The sequence below is a fragment of the Bombyx mandarina genome, chromosome A1 (assembly GCF_030267445.1).
Source record: "Bombyx mandarina strain Sakado chromosome A1, ASM3026744v2".
Taxonomy (NCBI): domain Eukaryota; kingdom Metazoa; phylum Arthropoda; class Insecta; order Lepidoptera; family Bombycidae; genus Bombyx; species Bombyx mandarina.
Window position 1 is genome coordinate 2759121 of NC_143234.1, and position 15413 is coordinate 2774533.

Sequence of the window (15413 nt, forward strand, 5' to 3'; positions counted from 1 at the left end):
CTTATATCTCAAGGTGGTTGGCGCATTTACATTGTAGATGTTTATGGGCTCCGGTAACCACTTAACACCAAGTGGGCTGTGAGCTCGTCCACCCATCTAAACAATAAAAAAGCCTTCAATAGGTAATAGCAGTCCATCTCGTACGAGTTTGCAAGATGCCACACTAGATATTCATCGACATACACATTGACTGTTACTCATAATAATATTATGAACTACATTTTTTTTTCCTACCTAAGCTGATAGATAGCCTTCAGAGGCTATATCAGCGGAACCTTAACTAGTAGGTGAGCTCGCGGGGCTCAAACCTGACGACGTTGCTAACACGGACCCCAGCAAGAGCCGTGCTTCGCAGAATCTACCACCGGATCGGAAACGCGACCCGCTGAGAAGATCCGGCGAGAAACTCAGATGGCTGTGTCTGATGGTTAATTTACTCGTCGAGCCCTTCGTCACAAGCGACGGGTTCGACGAGAACGGTGACCGGTGCTTGAGGTACCTAAAAGCACCGTTAGTGGATCGGTAGGATCCGAAATGACGTGTTTGGGGCAACGTCGACTGCTTTCCATTCTTTCCGCAGGGTCGGGAATGTAGTTACCGGCGGCCACGATGAGGGTTCTCGTGTCGTGCCGCTTTATCGAAGTGATGAACTACAAAGAAATCAGTGATTATATAGACCCTATAATGTTGAGTTATATTCATTTTTATTGCATAGTTTGGTCAAACCAGAGAATCACCGTGCAAACGGGTAGATGTTTATATCTCGCGGATCCCGTTTATATTTCAGGCAGAAACGCGACCAGCGAAGCTGTGAATTATATTTTAATTTAAAGTTTCTTCAGTTTCCAACAACGGTAGCACCTTGAAAGTGTAGGTACAAGTGTAGGAAAATTAAACAAAACCGCCGGACATAACGTCGCAAGGGTTTTATTAAAAGTCTCATTAAATACCTAACCACCATATTACCTCATTTCCTTCTTCTTATTTCGTGAGAATTTATTACCTTCTCAAATAAATCAACTTCATCACATTTTGCTCCATATATTTTTCATACAACAGAATATTCGTGTGTGTGATATATTATGATATATTTTGTATCTTATTAGTGAAAATTATTATCACATAAATGATTTTCTTAGGGGGCGACATTGAAAATAAATGGATTTTTTAATTATTAGTCGAATTAAGGATGAATGAACGGTAAATTATATCTAATATATAAAATTCTCGTGTCACAGTTTTCGTTGCCATACTCCTCCGAAACGGCTTGACCGATTTTGATGAAATTTTTTGTGCTTATCCGGTATCTATGAGAATCGGCCAACATCTATTTTTCATCCCCCTAAATGTTAGGGGTAGTCCACCCCTAAATTTTTTTATTTATTTTTTAGACAAAATTTTTAATTTCTATTTTTTTATGATACAACATACAAAAATACATACAATCCTCAATTTTCACTGTTCGGCTTTCCGAGGGATGATTATGAAAATAAACTTGGATTAGAAAAACTTGTATATTAAAGTAAAAAATCAATAATCTAGGATACAGTGTCACTTATGACAAGGGTATCATGACAACGGATTTGCGTATTACAGCGCTCTCTAGTGACGGTTTTAGGAGTTGGAAAAAACAGCGTGAACATTCCGCCCACCATGAACTACAAAAGTTCATAGCCAACAATGAGGCCATCAAATTTTACATGTACAATTAACATCTCCATGAAACCGTAACATCTTAACCTAATAGTAATCAATAAAGAACTGCTCAACATGAACTAAATATAAACTTACACATTAAAGAAACCATAATAACGACAAAGTTCAGTCAAGGGTTGCTTTTAAACAGTTCGTACTTACTTACAACTAAACAATAACAAAATACTTAATAGCTGATGCATCCAAAGATACATTTAAATTACATACATTGCATGAAATATCTACAGTTATTCAGGTAAGTAATGTTTAAAAGCGATAGGCAAAATGCAAAGTTTGGAGACTGGTCTTACAATTTTAGATTTCTTACATTTGATAGTACCCTTGTGACATTATCTGGAAGTCAGTATGCTCTGGTACGACCTTGACCATTCGATACATCTTAACTATGTCCGCTGCGAAACATATAGGATAAGTACGCCATTTCATAATTATGTGTCGTAACTCTGGTTGAAGCCTTGGACCTACCAATAAATCATTGTTCAATGACTTGCCGCTGGTACCCTTACACGAAGCGTCGAAAACAACGCCGACCTTCGTTGTACTTTTGTCCTCGCGAACAACCAACTGCATGATGAGGTAGATAAACGCATCCTGGCTTAGCAGCTTCTTGTTTGTCATTAATTACTTCTATATGATTCATAGCCAGGTGGCTACATTTATTACCTTGGATTATTCTTGCTTCAAGAATGGATTATTTTCAAGTTTCTTCTTGAGCAAGTGGATTGTTGTCGCGAAAAGGAAGACCTACAACATAACGACCCAAACTGTCCCTAGTTGTAGTGGATTCAAAGTATCTTTCACAGGATTCTTCTTCCTTGGATAAAAGTGGATGATGCTAGTCAGTTTCAATCTCCCAGAACTGACGCAGCAAATCATTGATTGAGTTGTCATGGGTATGTGCGCTAATAATGTAAGGAGTATCCCCACTAACTTAAACTCGTCCCGACAGGATCCATCCCAGCTGTGTATTTTGAGCTGTCAAGGTTCCAGGTGGATTTCTCAATATGCCTTCTGACAAAACCTGACCATACACATCAGCGCCCAGTAGAAGATCTATATTGCTTGGTGTACCATATCCTGGATCAGCCATCTGCAATTGCAACAATTCCGGCCAATCCTGTAATTGAATTTGCTGTGAAGGAAGAGTGGATGTTAGGCAGTTTAAAACATAGGCTTGAACGGGATAGCTAAAAGAGTTATATGTGGACTGTACTTTATATTGAACCATATGTTTTACTGAAATACTAGATTTTTCTCCTCCTAAACCAGATATGGTACTTCGAACTGGCAACCTTCAAAGCTGCAAAAGTTGAACTGCGTGTTCACTAATAAACGAGGCTTGAGAGCCCTGATCCAACAATGTCCTAAGTGTGTGATACATACCCTTGCTGGATACATTAACTAATGCGGTAGCTAACATTACTTGACTACTTGATCTCATTTCACTGTTAGAAAAATGGCTGACAACACGCTCCACGTGATCCGCCGCCTGCGGTTCTTGTGCTGGCTCCCGCTGTTGATTAGCGGGCTGACTAGGGCCCGCCAGGGTCGGATTGTGAGTGCCGCCTTCCTGGTGCAGCAGCGAGTGATGACGTTGGCCACAGCACCGACAAGCCGTGCGTCGTTTGCACTGTGTTACCGAATGGTTAGCTCCGAAGCAATTGAAACACAGTTTTCTCTTCTGGATGAAGTCCCGGCGATTCCCGATGGCTTCTTGTACAAATTTCTTGCATTGATAAAGCAAGTGATGTCCCGAACAGAATGGGCAGGATACAGACGTCGTCACGCTGAACACCTTCGGTTTATCCGCTGCATCTTTGCCTCTAAACTCTCTTCTTTGGTTTGGTTCTAAAAACTCGAGTGCTCGATATCTTGATTCCAGGAATGATTGGAACTCGCTTAGTGTAGGCAATCGATCAGCCTGTTCGCTTAGTTTTTGTTCCCATTGTTTCTGGGATTCATTATCCAATTTTATTGTGATGAGATATATAATCAGGATGTCCCATGTCGATACAGGTATACCAAGGTTAGATAAAGCGTGCAAGCAATCATTTGTCGTATCGAGTATTTGTTTAACACCGTTGGATGACTCTGAAGATAAAGCCCTTTGGCCCACCAGCCTGGCCAGAATGCTGTTCGCGATGTAACGTTTGTTATTGTACCTTTTGTTTAATAGCTATATTCGTTATTTTCGCATCCCAATATAACATTCTGGTGATTTTCTTCAAACTAACCAGTGTTGTTCCAATAATTGCAATCTCGTTTCGATATATTCCCTTGTTATTCTAGACGCAGGTGACTTTTTGAAATTAATCTTTGCCTTAAATATCTTATTTTGAATATCGGTTTTTTAATATAACTGTCCGGGCCCATTCTTCACATTCACTAGTACTTAGCAACGAAATAGTTTTGTGTTAATTACGGTTTGTAACATTCTTTGCACTTAAAATTGTTGTTTATCATTAGTTGTTTTCTTATCCGGCTCGTATTGGACCATGTTCGGCTTTCCGAGGGATGATTATGAAAATAAACTTGGATTAGAAAAACTTGTATATTAAAGTAAAAAATCAATAATCTAGGATACAGTGTCACTTATGACAAGGGTATCATGACAACGGATTTGCGTATTACAGCGCTCTCTAGTGACGGTTTTAGGAGTTGGAAAAAACAGGGTGAACATTCACCTTTCTACGATCAACCCTTATTTTTTATTTGCTAATTAAAAACTTTAATTTTTTTTGCGAGATTTTTGTTTTTTTTTGTCATGACGTAGAATAAAAAAAATCATATTACTCTGAAATTTTCACCCCTCTACGATCAACCCCTATTTTTTATTTGTTAATTATAAACTTTAATTTTTTTGGCAAGATTTTCATTTTTATTTTTATTTTGTCATGAATTAAAATAAAAAATCTGATGTTACTCTCAATTTTTCATCCCTCTATGATCAACCCCTATTTTTTGTTAATTATAAACATTAATTTTTTTGGCAAGTTTTTTATTTAGTTTTATCATGACTTAAAATAAAAAAAATCATATTACTCTCAATTTTCACTCTTATACGATCAACCCCTATTTTTCCATCCGCAATAAGATTGCAAGATGGCAATCAAATATTATAATTGTAGTACGATAAATTCTTATTCAGAGTTTATAATTTCAAGTTCCTTTAATTATGATTTTTTTTAAATTGAATTTGATCTCCCGCGCTCGCCGGTCGACTACTGATCAACTATCAATCGATCAGCTATCCCCACCAGGTGTCACCACTGATCCAGCAAACATCACGTAGTAGGGATGGGGACGAAGCCGGTCTCCTGTCTTACTTACTCACTATACATCATAGATTATACACTTAATATATTTGAGAGCTATACAATACTATACATTTTTCAGCCATGTTTTGTTGGTTTTATTTGTGTATCAATAGTATGTTCAGTAGGTCTGAGAATCGGCTAGGTACTGTCTATTTTTCATACCCCTAAGTGAAAAGGGTTGTCCACCCCAAACATTTATTTTTTATTTTAATTTTTTGGATATATTTTTTTGTTTATAATGAGGTATTATGTGGTTAAATGAGTGAGGTTTTTATTTCTACAGTAGAATTTCCCTAGAAATCTTATTTAAGGCAACACAACGTTTGCCGGGTCAGCTAGTAATATTATAATATCTTACAATGCACTAAAATTTGCATGTCAAATAATGACAAAGCATACACGCTGCTTTTAACTTATGTAATAACTCATTTTCACTATGCTTGGCGAATAAATGATTTCTTTCTTTCTTTCTTGTGAATTAAGAATTGAAGATATTTTTATAAATCGATACTGGCTACAATGGCGTCTTAAGAAGATAATTGTCATACTTAAAAAAGCGGAAAAATACCGAATACCAGAAAGATAATATCAATCTGATCTAACAACAAGTCGTTGTCACAGTACCTACTAGTATTTAGTAATCTCTTTGCAAATAAACGTAACTTTATTGAGGTTAAAGATAAAGATATAGCCATCTTGTATAGGGCAAGAGTTGAAAAATTGTCTTCCTATAGACAGTAAGCTATTGTACGAAGATTCATGGAAATAGCACTAGTGTAGTGGAAATGACATGAATATAGCAGTTTTAAACAGATTTGAATGTGCTGGATTGAAGTGAAGTGTGGTAGTTTTTGGCGTTGTATTAAAAATCATTCCACTTGCTACAGTGGCGCCATCTTAATTGGCCATGTCATAGCGGACACTTTTTATATGGTGCGCCTTTTATTACGCACACAGTACACATTACATTTGATTTATTTTTTACTGGTGGTAGGACCTCTTGTGAGTCCGCACGGGTAGGTACCAACACCCTGCTTATTTCTGCCGTAAAGCGGTAATGCGTTTCGGTTTGAAGGACGGGGCAGCCGTTGCAACTATACTGAGACCTTAGAACTTATATCTCAAGATGGGTGGCGCATTTACGCTGTAGATGTCTATAGCTCAAGTTACCACTCAACACCAGGTGGGCTACGAGCTCGTCCACCCATCTAAGCAATTAAAAAAAAATTTGAGTGAATGGGCTCACCTGTGTTCTCCAAAGATACATACGCGTTAGTCTTATTATATGTACAGTACAAGTTACTACAAGGAAGCTAATAGAAGAGCACTAATTAAAATCGTACGCATTTCCTTATTTATTCCACATTTTCTGCCCCACAGCGAAATCAACTAAGAATCTCCATAAAACGCTAAAACACAAAAAAACAGCCCGTCCAAAAACTCTCCCCTAGACCACGAACAACAGATTAATCTTGCAAATTAACTCGACCGCGTAACAGAGTAAGAAATTAGCTGTGTAATACGTGTGTTCTTTTTTTTTTTCAGTATAGCCGTGTCTTTATTGCGGAGAGCCGCCGGGGGATGATCACGGACGTGTGTTAAGTGGCGCCTGCGTTAGCAACGTGATTTATTGCAACGGCACACAGAGGCTGCACGAATGTGGATACGGCTTTATCGTGTATGGGGCGATCGTGAACACAAGTGAAATGTACAGAAAATTGGATATATTTTTTTAAATAAATATAATATATATTTACTAACGATCACTCCACGTTAACTGGTCCCGTGCTAAGTTCGTAAAGAACTTGTGTTATAGGTACCAGATAACGGAAATAAATGTAAGATTCTTATTATACACATACATATATTCAATATACATCTATAACCCTGGAAAAGACATTTTATATTTATCATACAAATATCTTCCCTTGGCGGGATTCGAGCCCGCGACCCTTATCTAGTGACCATGTCACTTACCACTACACCAGATGACCGTTAACGTTTATCGGTTGTTGGCTGAACGCGAGCTGGAGAGCGTGAATAATTGGACCACAATTTTTCTAATGAAACACGTACTCAAGAAATGTTCACGATTGTCTTCCACTGTGAACGAATAACATCTTGTAATAAAAATCAAACCCGCAAAATTATAATTTGTGTAATTACTGGTAGTAGGACCTCATGTGAGTCACCACCACCCTGCCTATTTCTGCCGTGAAGCAGTAATGCGTTTCGGTTTGAAGGGTGAGGCAGCCGTTGTAACTATACTTGAGACCTTAGAACTTATATCTCAAGGTGGGTGGCGCATTTACGCTGTGGATGTCTATGGGCTCCACTCCACTTAACACCAGGTGGGCTCTGAGCTCGTTCACCCGCATAAGCTATAAAACAAAACATGACTGCTTCGCGGCAGAAATCGTCAAAATGGTGATGATCCCTGTCAGAGCGAGTTCACAATACGTTACCACCAGTATTTTTTAAGCTACAACTTGATCATGAAAGTCTTTCATGAACTTGTTCCATAAAGTTCGTATTTCTTTAGAACAATTGGTATATTTCTGCGAGATTCGAACATCGGCATAGTCGCATCACTCGATAAGAGTATACTGAAAGTCTTATTCTTTAGGCCTCTCAAACTTAAAGCTGTTTGGTTCGCCCCTGAAATTGCTTGGAAACAATATCCGACAATCCCACTAGAATTGTACGATGTCTTCTTATTTACATGATTTAAAATCGATTTTCTGAATATACTTATATAAATATCTTTTTTTTTTAATTTACATGTGTTACGCGGTGAGCGGTTTTGTAGTTTTTAAAAAAAAACTTTATTTTAATACACACTGAATTTATTTATCCTTTACAAAAATCTGATGTTACACGGACAGAGTTACGATGTTATAAGTTTGAAGATTGATGACTAACTCCTTAGTTTCAAGGAGAAAGAGAATTTATACATGAATAATATTTACTAAACAATTAGTAAATGAGTCATTTAGACTATGAACCTTATCGGTAAACATATTTAGAATCCGTAAGGACACAATTAGTAAATGACGGAATTTTACCAATGTGAAAAGAATACAATATTAACTAATGTTCTAATTCCAAATGAAGATCTGATGTAAAGTAAACAATATACATATGATTTAGTAACATGAGGTAATAAGTATGTTATATAGTAACAATGATTTAGAACTTAAGAACTAAGAGTTAGAGTACATTATGTGTTTATGAAAATTGATATATGACTTAGGTACTAGTGTGAGGGGCATAACATAACACATGCAACAAATCGTAAATTACATAGTCGACCTATCCGAATGTCAATGTCACCCATTAGATCATTCAGCCTGTCAGTTGTCAAATTCATAAAACGTCAATGTCAATGTTTTTTTTTAATGCATAGTGGTAGGTGGACAAGCTCACGGCCCACCCGGTCTTAAATGGTTCCAAGAGCTCATAGACATCTACTACGTAAATACCCACCCGTGCGGACTCACAAGAGATCCTACCACCAGTATTTACGCAAATTATAATATCGCGGGCTTCATTTTCATAAATTACACGATGTTATTCCTTCACCGTGGAAGTCAATTCGTTTTATTTGTTTTAAGTTTATTTTATACAAAAGTTTAGGTCTTTTATTTATCGATTGAGACGCTATGAAGTCTGCCGGGTCAGCTAGTCGTGTAATAAAAATAAAACCCGCAAAATTATTATTTGCGTAATTACTGGTGGTAGGACTTCTTGTGAGTCCGCGCGGGTCGGTACCACCACCTTGCCTATTTCTGCCGTGAAGTAGTAATGCGTTTCGGTTTGAAGGGTGGGGCTGCCGTTGTAACTATACTTGAGACCTTAGAACCTATATCTCAAGGTGGGTGGCGCATTTACGTTGTAGATGTCTATGGGCTCCGGTAACCACTTAACACCAGGTGGGCTGTGAGCCCACCTGGAGTTAAGGCGTAGGGGGCGTAGGGGAGTGAGACAGGGGGATGTCATTTCCCCGAAACTGTTTACTAACGCATTGGAAGATATGTTTAAGACGCTGAACTGGAAAAAGATGGGCATAAACATTAATGGCCAGTACATCTCACACTTGCGGTTTGCAGATGACATAGTTCTCATGGCGGAATCGTTGCAAGATCTGCAGCAGATGCTGAACGGCTTAGCAGATTCTTCACGACGAATTGGACTACGGATGAACATGGATAAAACCAAAGTGATGTTCAATGGTTACATTAGCCCGGGTCCGATTGTCGTAAAGGGCTGCCCGCTTGAAGCTGTTGATGAATATTTATACCTCGGGCAGACGCTGCAGATGGGTAAACACAGCTTGGAGAGGGAAGTCAAGAGAAGGATCCAAACTGGGCTGGGCGGCGTTCGGCAAACTGCGTGGAGTCTTTTCATTGCACATACAACAGTGCCTGAAAACGAAAGTTTTTAACCAGTTCGTCCTGCCGGTAATGACTTACGGAGCCGAAACGTGGACACTCACAGTAAGGTTGGTCCGTCAGCTCAAAGTCGCTCAGCGAGCCATGGAAAGAGCCATGCTCGGAGTTTCTCTGAAGGATAAAATCCGGAATGAGATTATTCGACAGAGAACTAAAGTCATCGACATAGCTCAAAGAGTCAGCAAGCTGAAGTGGCAATGGGCTGGCCATATATGCCGTAGGACTGACGATCGCTGGAGCAGACGGGTTCTCGAGTGGAGACCGCGCAGCGGAAGACGTAACGTGGGACGCCCCCTGGCTAGATGGTGCGATGACCTCCGCACGGTGGTCGGCAAGAAGTGGATGAGGAGAGCAGCAGACCGGGCTCAGTGGTGTAGATTGGGAGAGGCCTATGTCCAGCAGTGGACGACTGTGGGCTGTTGATGATGATGATGATGATGGGCTGTGAGCTCGTCCACCCATCTAAGCAATAAAAAAAAAGAATAATCTTATATTCATAACCCTGTCGGTTCGCCCTTCATATATTTCATTCTCGTTGTACAATACCTAATAAAATGGTCGTTTTATGTCAAATGAATAAATCATGGTTGCTATATTCAAGTCCGTCTCTATATTTAGCGAGCACTATAATTTTTCTATTTTCCCGGACACCGGCCGGGGGTTGATCGCGACGCATCCGTTAATCGGTGGTTAACGTTTTTTTTATCCGGGTTAAGTTAATTTAGTGGTCGTTCGCTCGATTCCCTGGGAGGCTTTTAGCGGAGACATTTTTTGCGTTTCAAAACACTTTACTCCCTGATTTTTTACCGTGTTTCGTACTAAATTTATTTGTTAGGGATTACACAAAAGGAATTTGGTGTAGGATTATAAATGAACTGTGCTATTAAGGGTTCACCACAAAAACATCACAAATACACGTACATTGCATACACATTGAGATGCGAGACTGAAATATCAAATTTTGTATACACTGTGCTTAGTGCGAGCTTTTTAATTTCTCGTTCGCGTAAAATTTAACTCAAACTCAAACTTTAACTTTTTTGATACATCTCATTCGACGTCTCGAGTACTTTATAATATTTATGTAAATGTAAGTGTAAGAAAAACAAAACAAAACAAACAACTATCATTCGATGACAAAAATGAAGAACTAGAGGTGGAGCGGCGTATCAACATGAGTTGGAAAAAGTTTTGGTCCCTGAAGGAAATCTTGAGAGGGGAATTCCCCCTTTACCTAAAGAAAATTGTGTTGGATACCTGTGTCCTACCTACTCTTACATACGGATGCCAAACGTGGACATTCAGCACCAAAACAAAAAACAAACTAATAACATGTCAAAAAGCAATGGAAAGAAGCGTACTAAAAATAAGAAGAATACAAAAAGTAAAAAGCGTAAAAATTAGACAAAAAACTAAAGTTATAGATGCCTTACAATATGCTTTAAAACAGAAATGGCAGTGGGCAGGACATATAGCAAGACGCACAGACAAAAGATGGACATTACAGACAACTACATATGTGGAAAGGACCAAGAGGAAAAAGAAGAAGAGGGCGCCCTAGAAAAAGATGGATAGACGATATAAAAGCGATAGCAGGAAGCGATTGGATAAGGAAAGCCATCGACAAAGTGATTTGGAAGAAGCTGGAGGAGGCCTTTACCCGAGAAGGGGTTCCGATCATTGATACAGAAGAAAGCAACGTTAGCGAATAAAAGAAAATTAAAGAAATTCTACCCTAGTATATTTAGATATTAAATCGCATGTAATATATTATCATTATGGATTGGAAATAAACAGGCTTTATTATTATTATTATTATTAAGTGTAAGAAGTGGATGAGGAGAGCCGCAGACCGGGCAGAGTGGTGTGGATTGGGAGAGGCCTACGTCCATCAGTGGACGAATGTGGGCTTTTGATGATGATGAAGTGTAAATTACTGTACGTGAAACACTAATAATAAATTTAATTAGGTCGCTTCGATTTTAACCGGTGACATAATCCAGCACGCCGACGTAACATCATGTTATTACTAGATTGTGAAGATTGCGTGTTTCGGTATTTGAGACAATATTGAAATGCGTTTAGTATGTGAATAAAATTTATTAATAAATTTTTTTTTTTAAGACCTTAAAAAAACTATTTGAGGCCTCGGGAGACCAGATGGCCGGTACGTATTTTGCACAAAGAATTAGCATTGCTATCCAGCGTGGAAATGCTGCCAGCCTTCTGGGAACGCTGCCAACTGGCGGTGAGCTAACGCAGATTTTCTATTTATAAGTAGCTTTATCTAAATTATTATTAATAAATAAATAAAAAAACGTTTTGGCGATTGATTTAATTACACTAAAGAATTTTAAAATCATTTAAGAATATATAAGGATTCGTGTACTTCAGAATGAATAAACAATAAAGGACTTAATTACATTTTCTGTTATATAATAAGAAAACAATATTTAAAGCCCTTAATCTCTTTTAAAATTAATATTAAAAACTAAACAGTACCTAAACATTATTAATAAACTATACAAAACTCAACTTTCTGTTTACTGAATAACAGATTTAACTCCATGACACTGGAGAAATTTTAATATCGTTTTTAAAAACTAAACAGTTTTAGATAATGTATGTATATAAATCATTGCAAATCGGTAAAGTCTGAAGTGAAAATGTGTTCTATCATTATCACCAAAATAAAGTTGGGGTTTATCAGTGTAAGCAACATCTCGCGAGCTTCCAAAGCTTAGTTTAGCAACGTCTTATCCGAAGCGTTATTTAAATAATATGTTAATACAAACGTTTGTTTTGGCCCCAAAAACTACCGCCCCCGGCTATATTTCTTCATCCCCTCGCCGGAGGGCAGGGGGTTGTTTTAATTAAATCTCGCGGAGAACACGCCGAGACGTTTCAGGTTTTCTTTGTCCAGGTGTTAGGTTTTTGGGTGAAATAAGGGTGGTTTATTAAAGGTTATAATGCTAGATCTTATAGGTTATAACATCGCGCCTCCTACGCCTTCATTAATGATAATGAAAAGTCATTTATGAAAAGTTATCTTAAGCAATGTTATTTCTTTATCCAGTCATAAAATATGACACACTGTAAAACTGTAATGATTATTTTTTGTACTTATTTTCAGACGAGCTTACTGCACATCCGATAGTATATTGCCTTGCTCAAACTCCCAAACGAATCTGTGATTTCTGATGTTATATTCTAACTCATCACCTCATCATAATAATAATCATAATCATAATCATTAACCTCATCACCAGCATTACGAAAGCCACCGCATTTTGTTATTTTTTCCCTATCTAAGCTGATGGTCTTGAGAGACCATATCAGCGTCACCGGGCGAGTAGGTGAGCTCACGGGACTCAAACCTGACGTTGTTGCTAACACGAACCCTAGCAAGAGCCGTGCTTCGCAGAATCTACCAACGGATCGGAAACGCGACCCACTGAGAAGATCTGACGAGAAACTCGGTGGGCCGTGTCTGTGAGTTAATTTACTTGCCGAGCCCTTGGTCGCAAGCGACGGGTTCGACGAGAACGATGACCGGTGCTTAGGGTACCTAAAAACACCGTTAGTGGATCGGGAGGATTCGAGTACTCTTTTTTTTAATGCTTAGATGAGTGGACGAGCTCACAGCCCACCTGGTGTTAATTGGTTACTGAAGCCCATAGACATTTACAAAGTAAATGCGCCACCCACCTTGAGTTGTAAGTTCTAAGGGCTCATTATGTTACAACGGCTACCCCATCCTTCAAGCTGATACGCATTACTGCTTCACGGCAGAAATAGGCGGGTGAATAAAATAAAATACATTAATCTATTTTATTCAGATTCGATAATGAAATTGCCATTAAAATAGTAGAATGCTTTAGCGTTAACTCGATTCGGGAAACTAAATAAATTTATAAATTTTCTCCCCGAACGCTGGGCTCTTTACAAAGAGCGCCAGTAATTTCAGGCGCACACTTGTTCTGAATATGTGTACAATGAGAGATTGTGTTGCCAGATTTAGGGAAGAAAATTTGAGGTTTTTAGGTAAACATGAAGTATCATAATTTATCTTAATTCATATCATTATCGTTTTCTAATGGTAACCGCCTACTACTTCTTTTTTGAACTACTGTTATTCAATTATGAGCCTTACTAATGTTGTCGACTCATCAAGTCATTCTATCATTTCGCTATATAATTCTTTAAGACTAAGTTTTCCCTAAATTTAGGGAAATTAATGATTTAATAAAACTATTAAAATAACAAAATTGACGATATCTTGGAGTAAATCTGCAATTGGTTGATGGAAGAGAAGACGGTTATTTTTGATCCACGTGGCGAAATTACAGGTCTGCGAAGAGAATTGGGTGCTATCTATGATTTAGTCCACTGAGAATACTCTTTGTAATAGTAAAATTCCTTCGGAATTAAGGCTTCATGCTTAGCATGATGCATGGTTCCTCAATACATACTTCCTAAAACAAGTCTATTCATGCACAGCCCGTTTGTAGACTTATTACCACCAGCGTAATAATATTTGAGCCGAAGATGTCACGAATTTCGCGAAGCAGTGTTTTGTCAGCAAAACGACATATCGTTCTTTAAAGAAAGCTTAGAAGCTCGGCGGTTATAGGGGCTGGTGGGAAGCTGATACCGTGACGGGCGCTGACTGTTTCATGTCAGATTGGCATGTGATGATAAAATACGTGCTTTTAATTCACGTGTTTTTAACGCGCTTTTAGTAGGTAGGTTTTTTTTCTAATGAAATCTTTGATCGATATTTTCACTGATTTCAAGATGTTCGATTAACCTGAATGGCTACACACCAATGAAGTACCACTTATCATACAATAATTATATTTCAAGGTGGGTGGCGCATTTACGTTGTAGATGTCCATGGGCTCCAGTAACCACTTAACACCGGGTGGGCTGTGAGCTCGTCCACCCATCTAAGCAATAAAAAAAAATTAATTTCACTCTAAAATAGAGTATTAAGCGGTAGGCAGCGGCTTGGCTCAGCCCCTGGCATTGCTGAAGTCCATGGGCGACGGTAACCACTCACAATCAGGTGGACCGTATGCTCGTTTGCCTACAAGAGCAATTTTTTTTTTTCTTGAACGGTATCAACAGGATAAAAAAAACTGAAATTTATTGTTAATTCGTTTTGCTATTTAAACGTGTTTTGTTGATTTTAAATAGCATCTTCTATTATATTAACACTTTCACAGCAGGCGTTATATTTTCATAAGATATCTAAGGTACATATTTGCATCATTTTCTTACACTAAATCAAATTGACGTTACGGCGACAGAGAAGTTACGGTTTCTTAGCCCATAGTAACGGAGGCGTATTAGGCGTTGTTCCGCACTTAAGGTGATTGGGAATTGAATTCAGTAAAACCCTTGTTCCAGAACTGTCAAATAAATGTTCCCTGTACAAGAACGACTGTCAATAAATTGGTAATAAATTTTGGTCAAGATTTTTTTACGAAGAAATTGTTTGGTTTTTTTTTCTTGCGTGTGAACTGGCAACCCAGAAACACGGGCGTACCAACACATACATACACGTGCAATTTAAGATGAATAATTATGTGGCAGCGCCGCCTTGCCTCGCTAAGGAAACTGACGTACGTGATAACATGGATAGTACCGTGCATAGAATTTGTTTACTTTTTTTCATCAAGCAATTTAAAGTATGCGATGCCGCAAATAATTATACATTGCAACATTGTTTTGTAACTGAATAATATAATAATAAATAAGTTACGTGGTCGGTACTATAATTGTGCTGGTTTAATATTCACTTTAACTTTATACTTTGCAAAATCGTGGTGTGCTGTCCATTATAGCGATTATGATAAATTCAAGTCGAAAATTAAGAGAACTCATCGGGAGGTAGGGTTGGGTTTTAATTTCGCATTAGAATTCG

General features: G+C 38.2%; 1 protein-coding gene across 1 annotated transcript; it reads right to left on the minus strand.

Moving 5' to 3' along the window:
* Positions 1-1199: 1199 nt before the first annotated feature.
* Positions 1200-6300, minus strand: LOC149499463 (uncharacterized). The gene is made up of 3 exons (XM_089739745.1): positions 6280-6300; positions 3100-3892; positions 1200-2833 (listed from the first exon to the last, which is right to left on the minus strand). Exons 1-3 carry the CDS (start codon positions 6298-6300, stop codon positions 2799-2801), a joined length of 849 nt encoding a protein of 282 aa, XP_089595871.1. The 3' UTR covers positions 1200-2798.
* Between the last annotated feature and the right edge of the window lie 9113 nt (positions 6301-15413).

What these genes read in the sequence shown, in the direction of transcription:
- LOC149499463 (XM_089739745.1), bottom strand. Translation starts at nt 6,300, where the DNA reads ATGTATCTTTGGAGAACACAG. An exon ending in TGTATCTTTGGAGAACACAG is followed by an intron (nt 3,893 to 6,279) that starts GTGAGCCCATTC and finishes TAACGAATATAG; the next exon opens with CTATTAAACAAAAGGTACAA. An exon ending in AGTTAATGTATCCAGCAAGG is followed by an intron (nt 2,834 to 3,099) that starts GTATGTATCACA and finishes ATTCAATTACAG; the next exon opens with GATTGGCCGGAATTGTTGCA.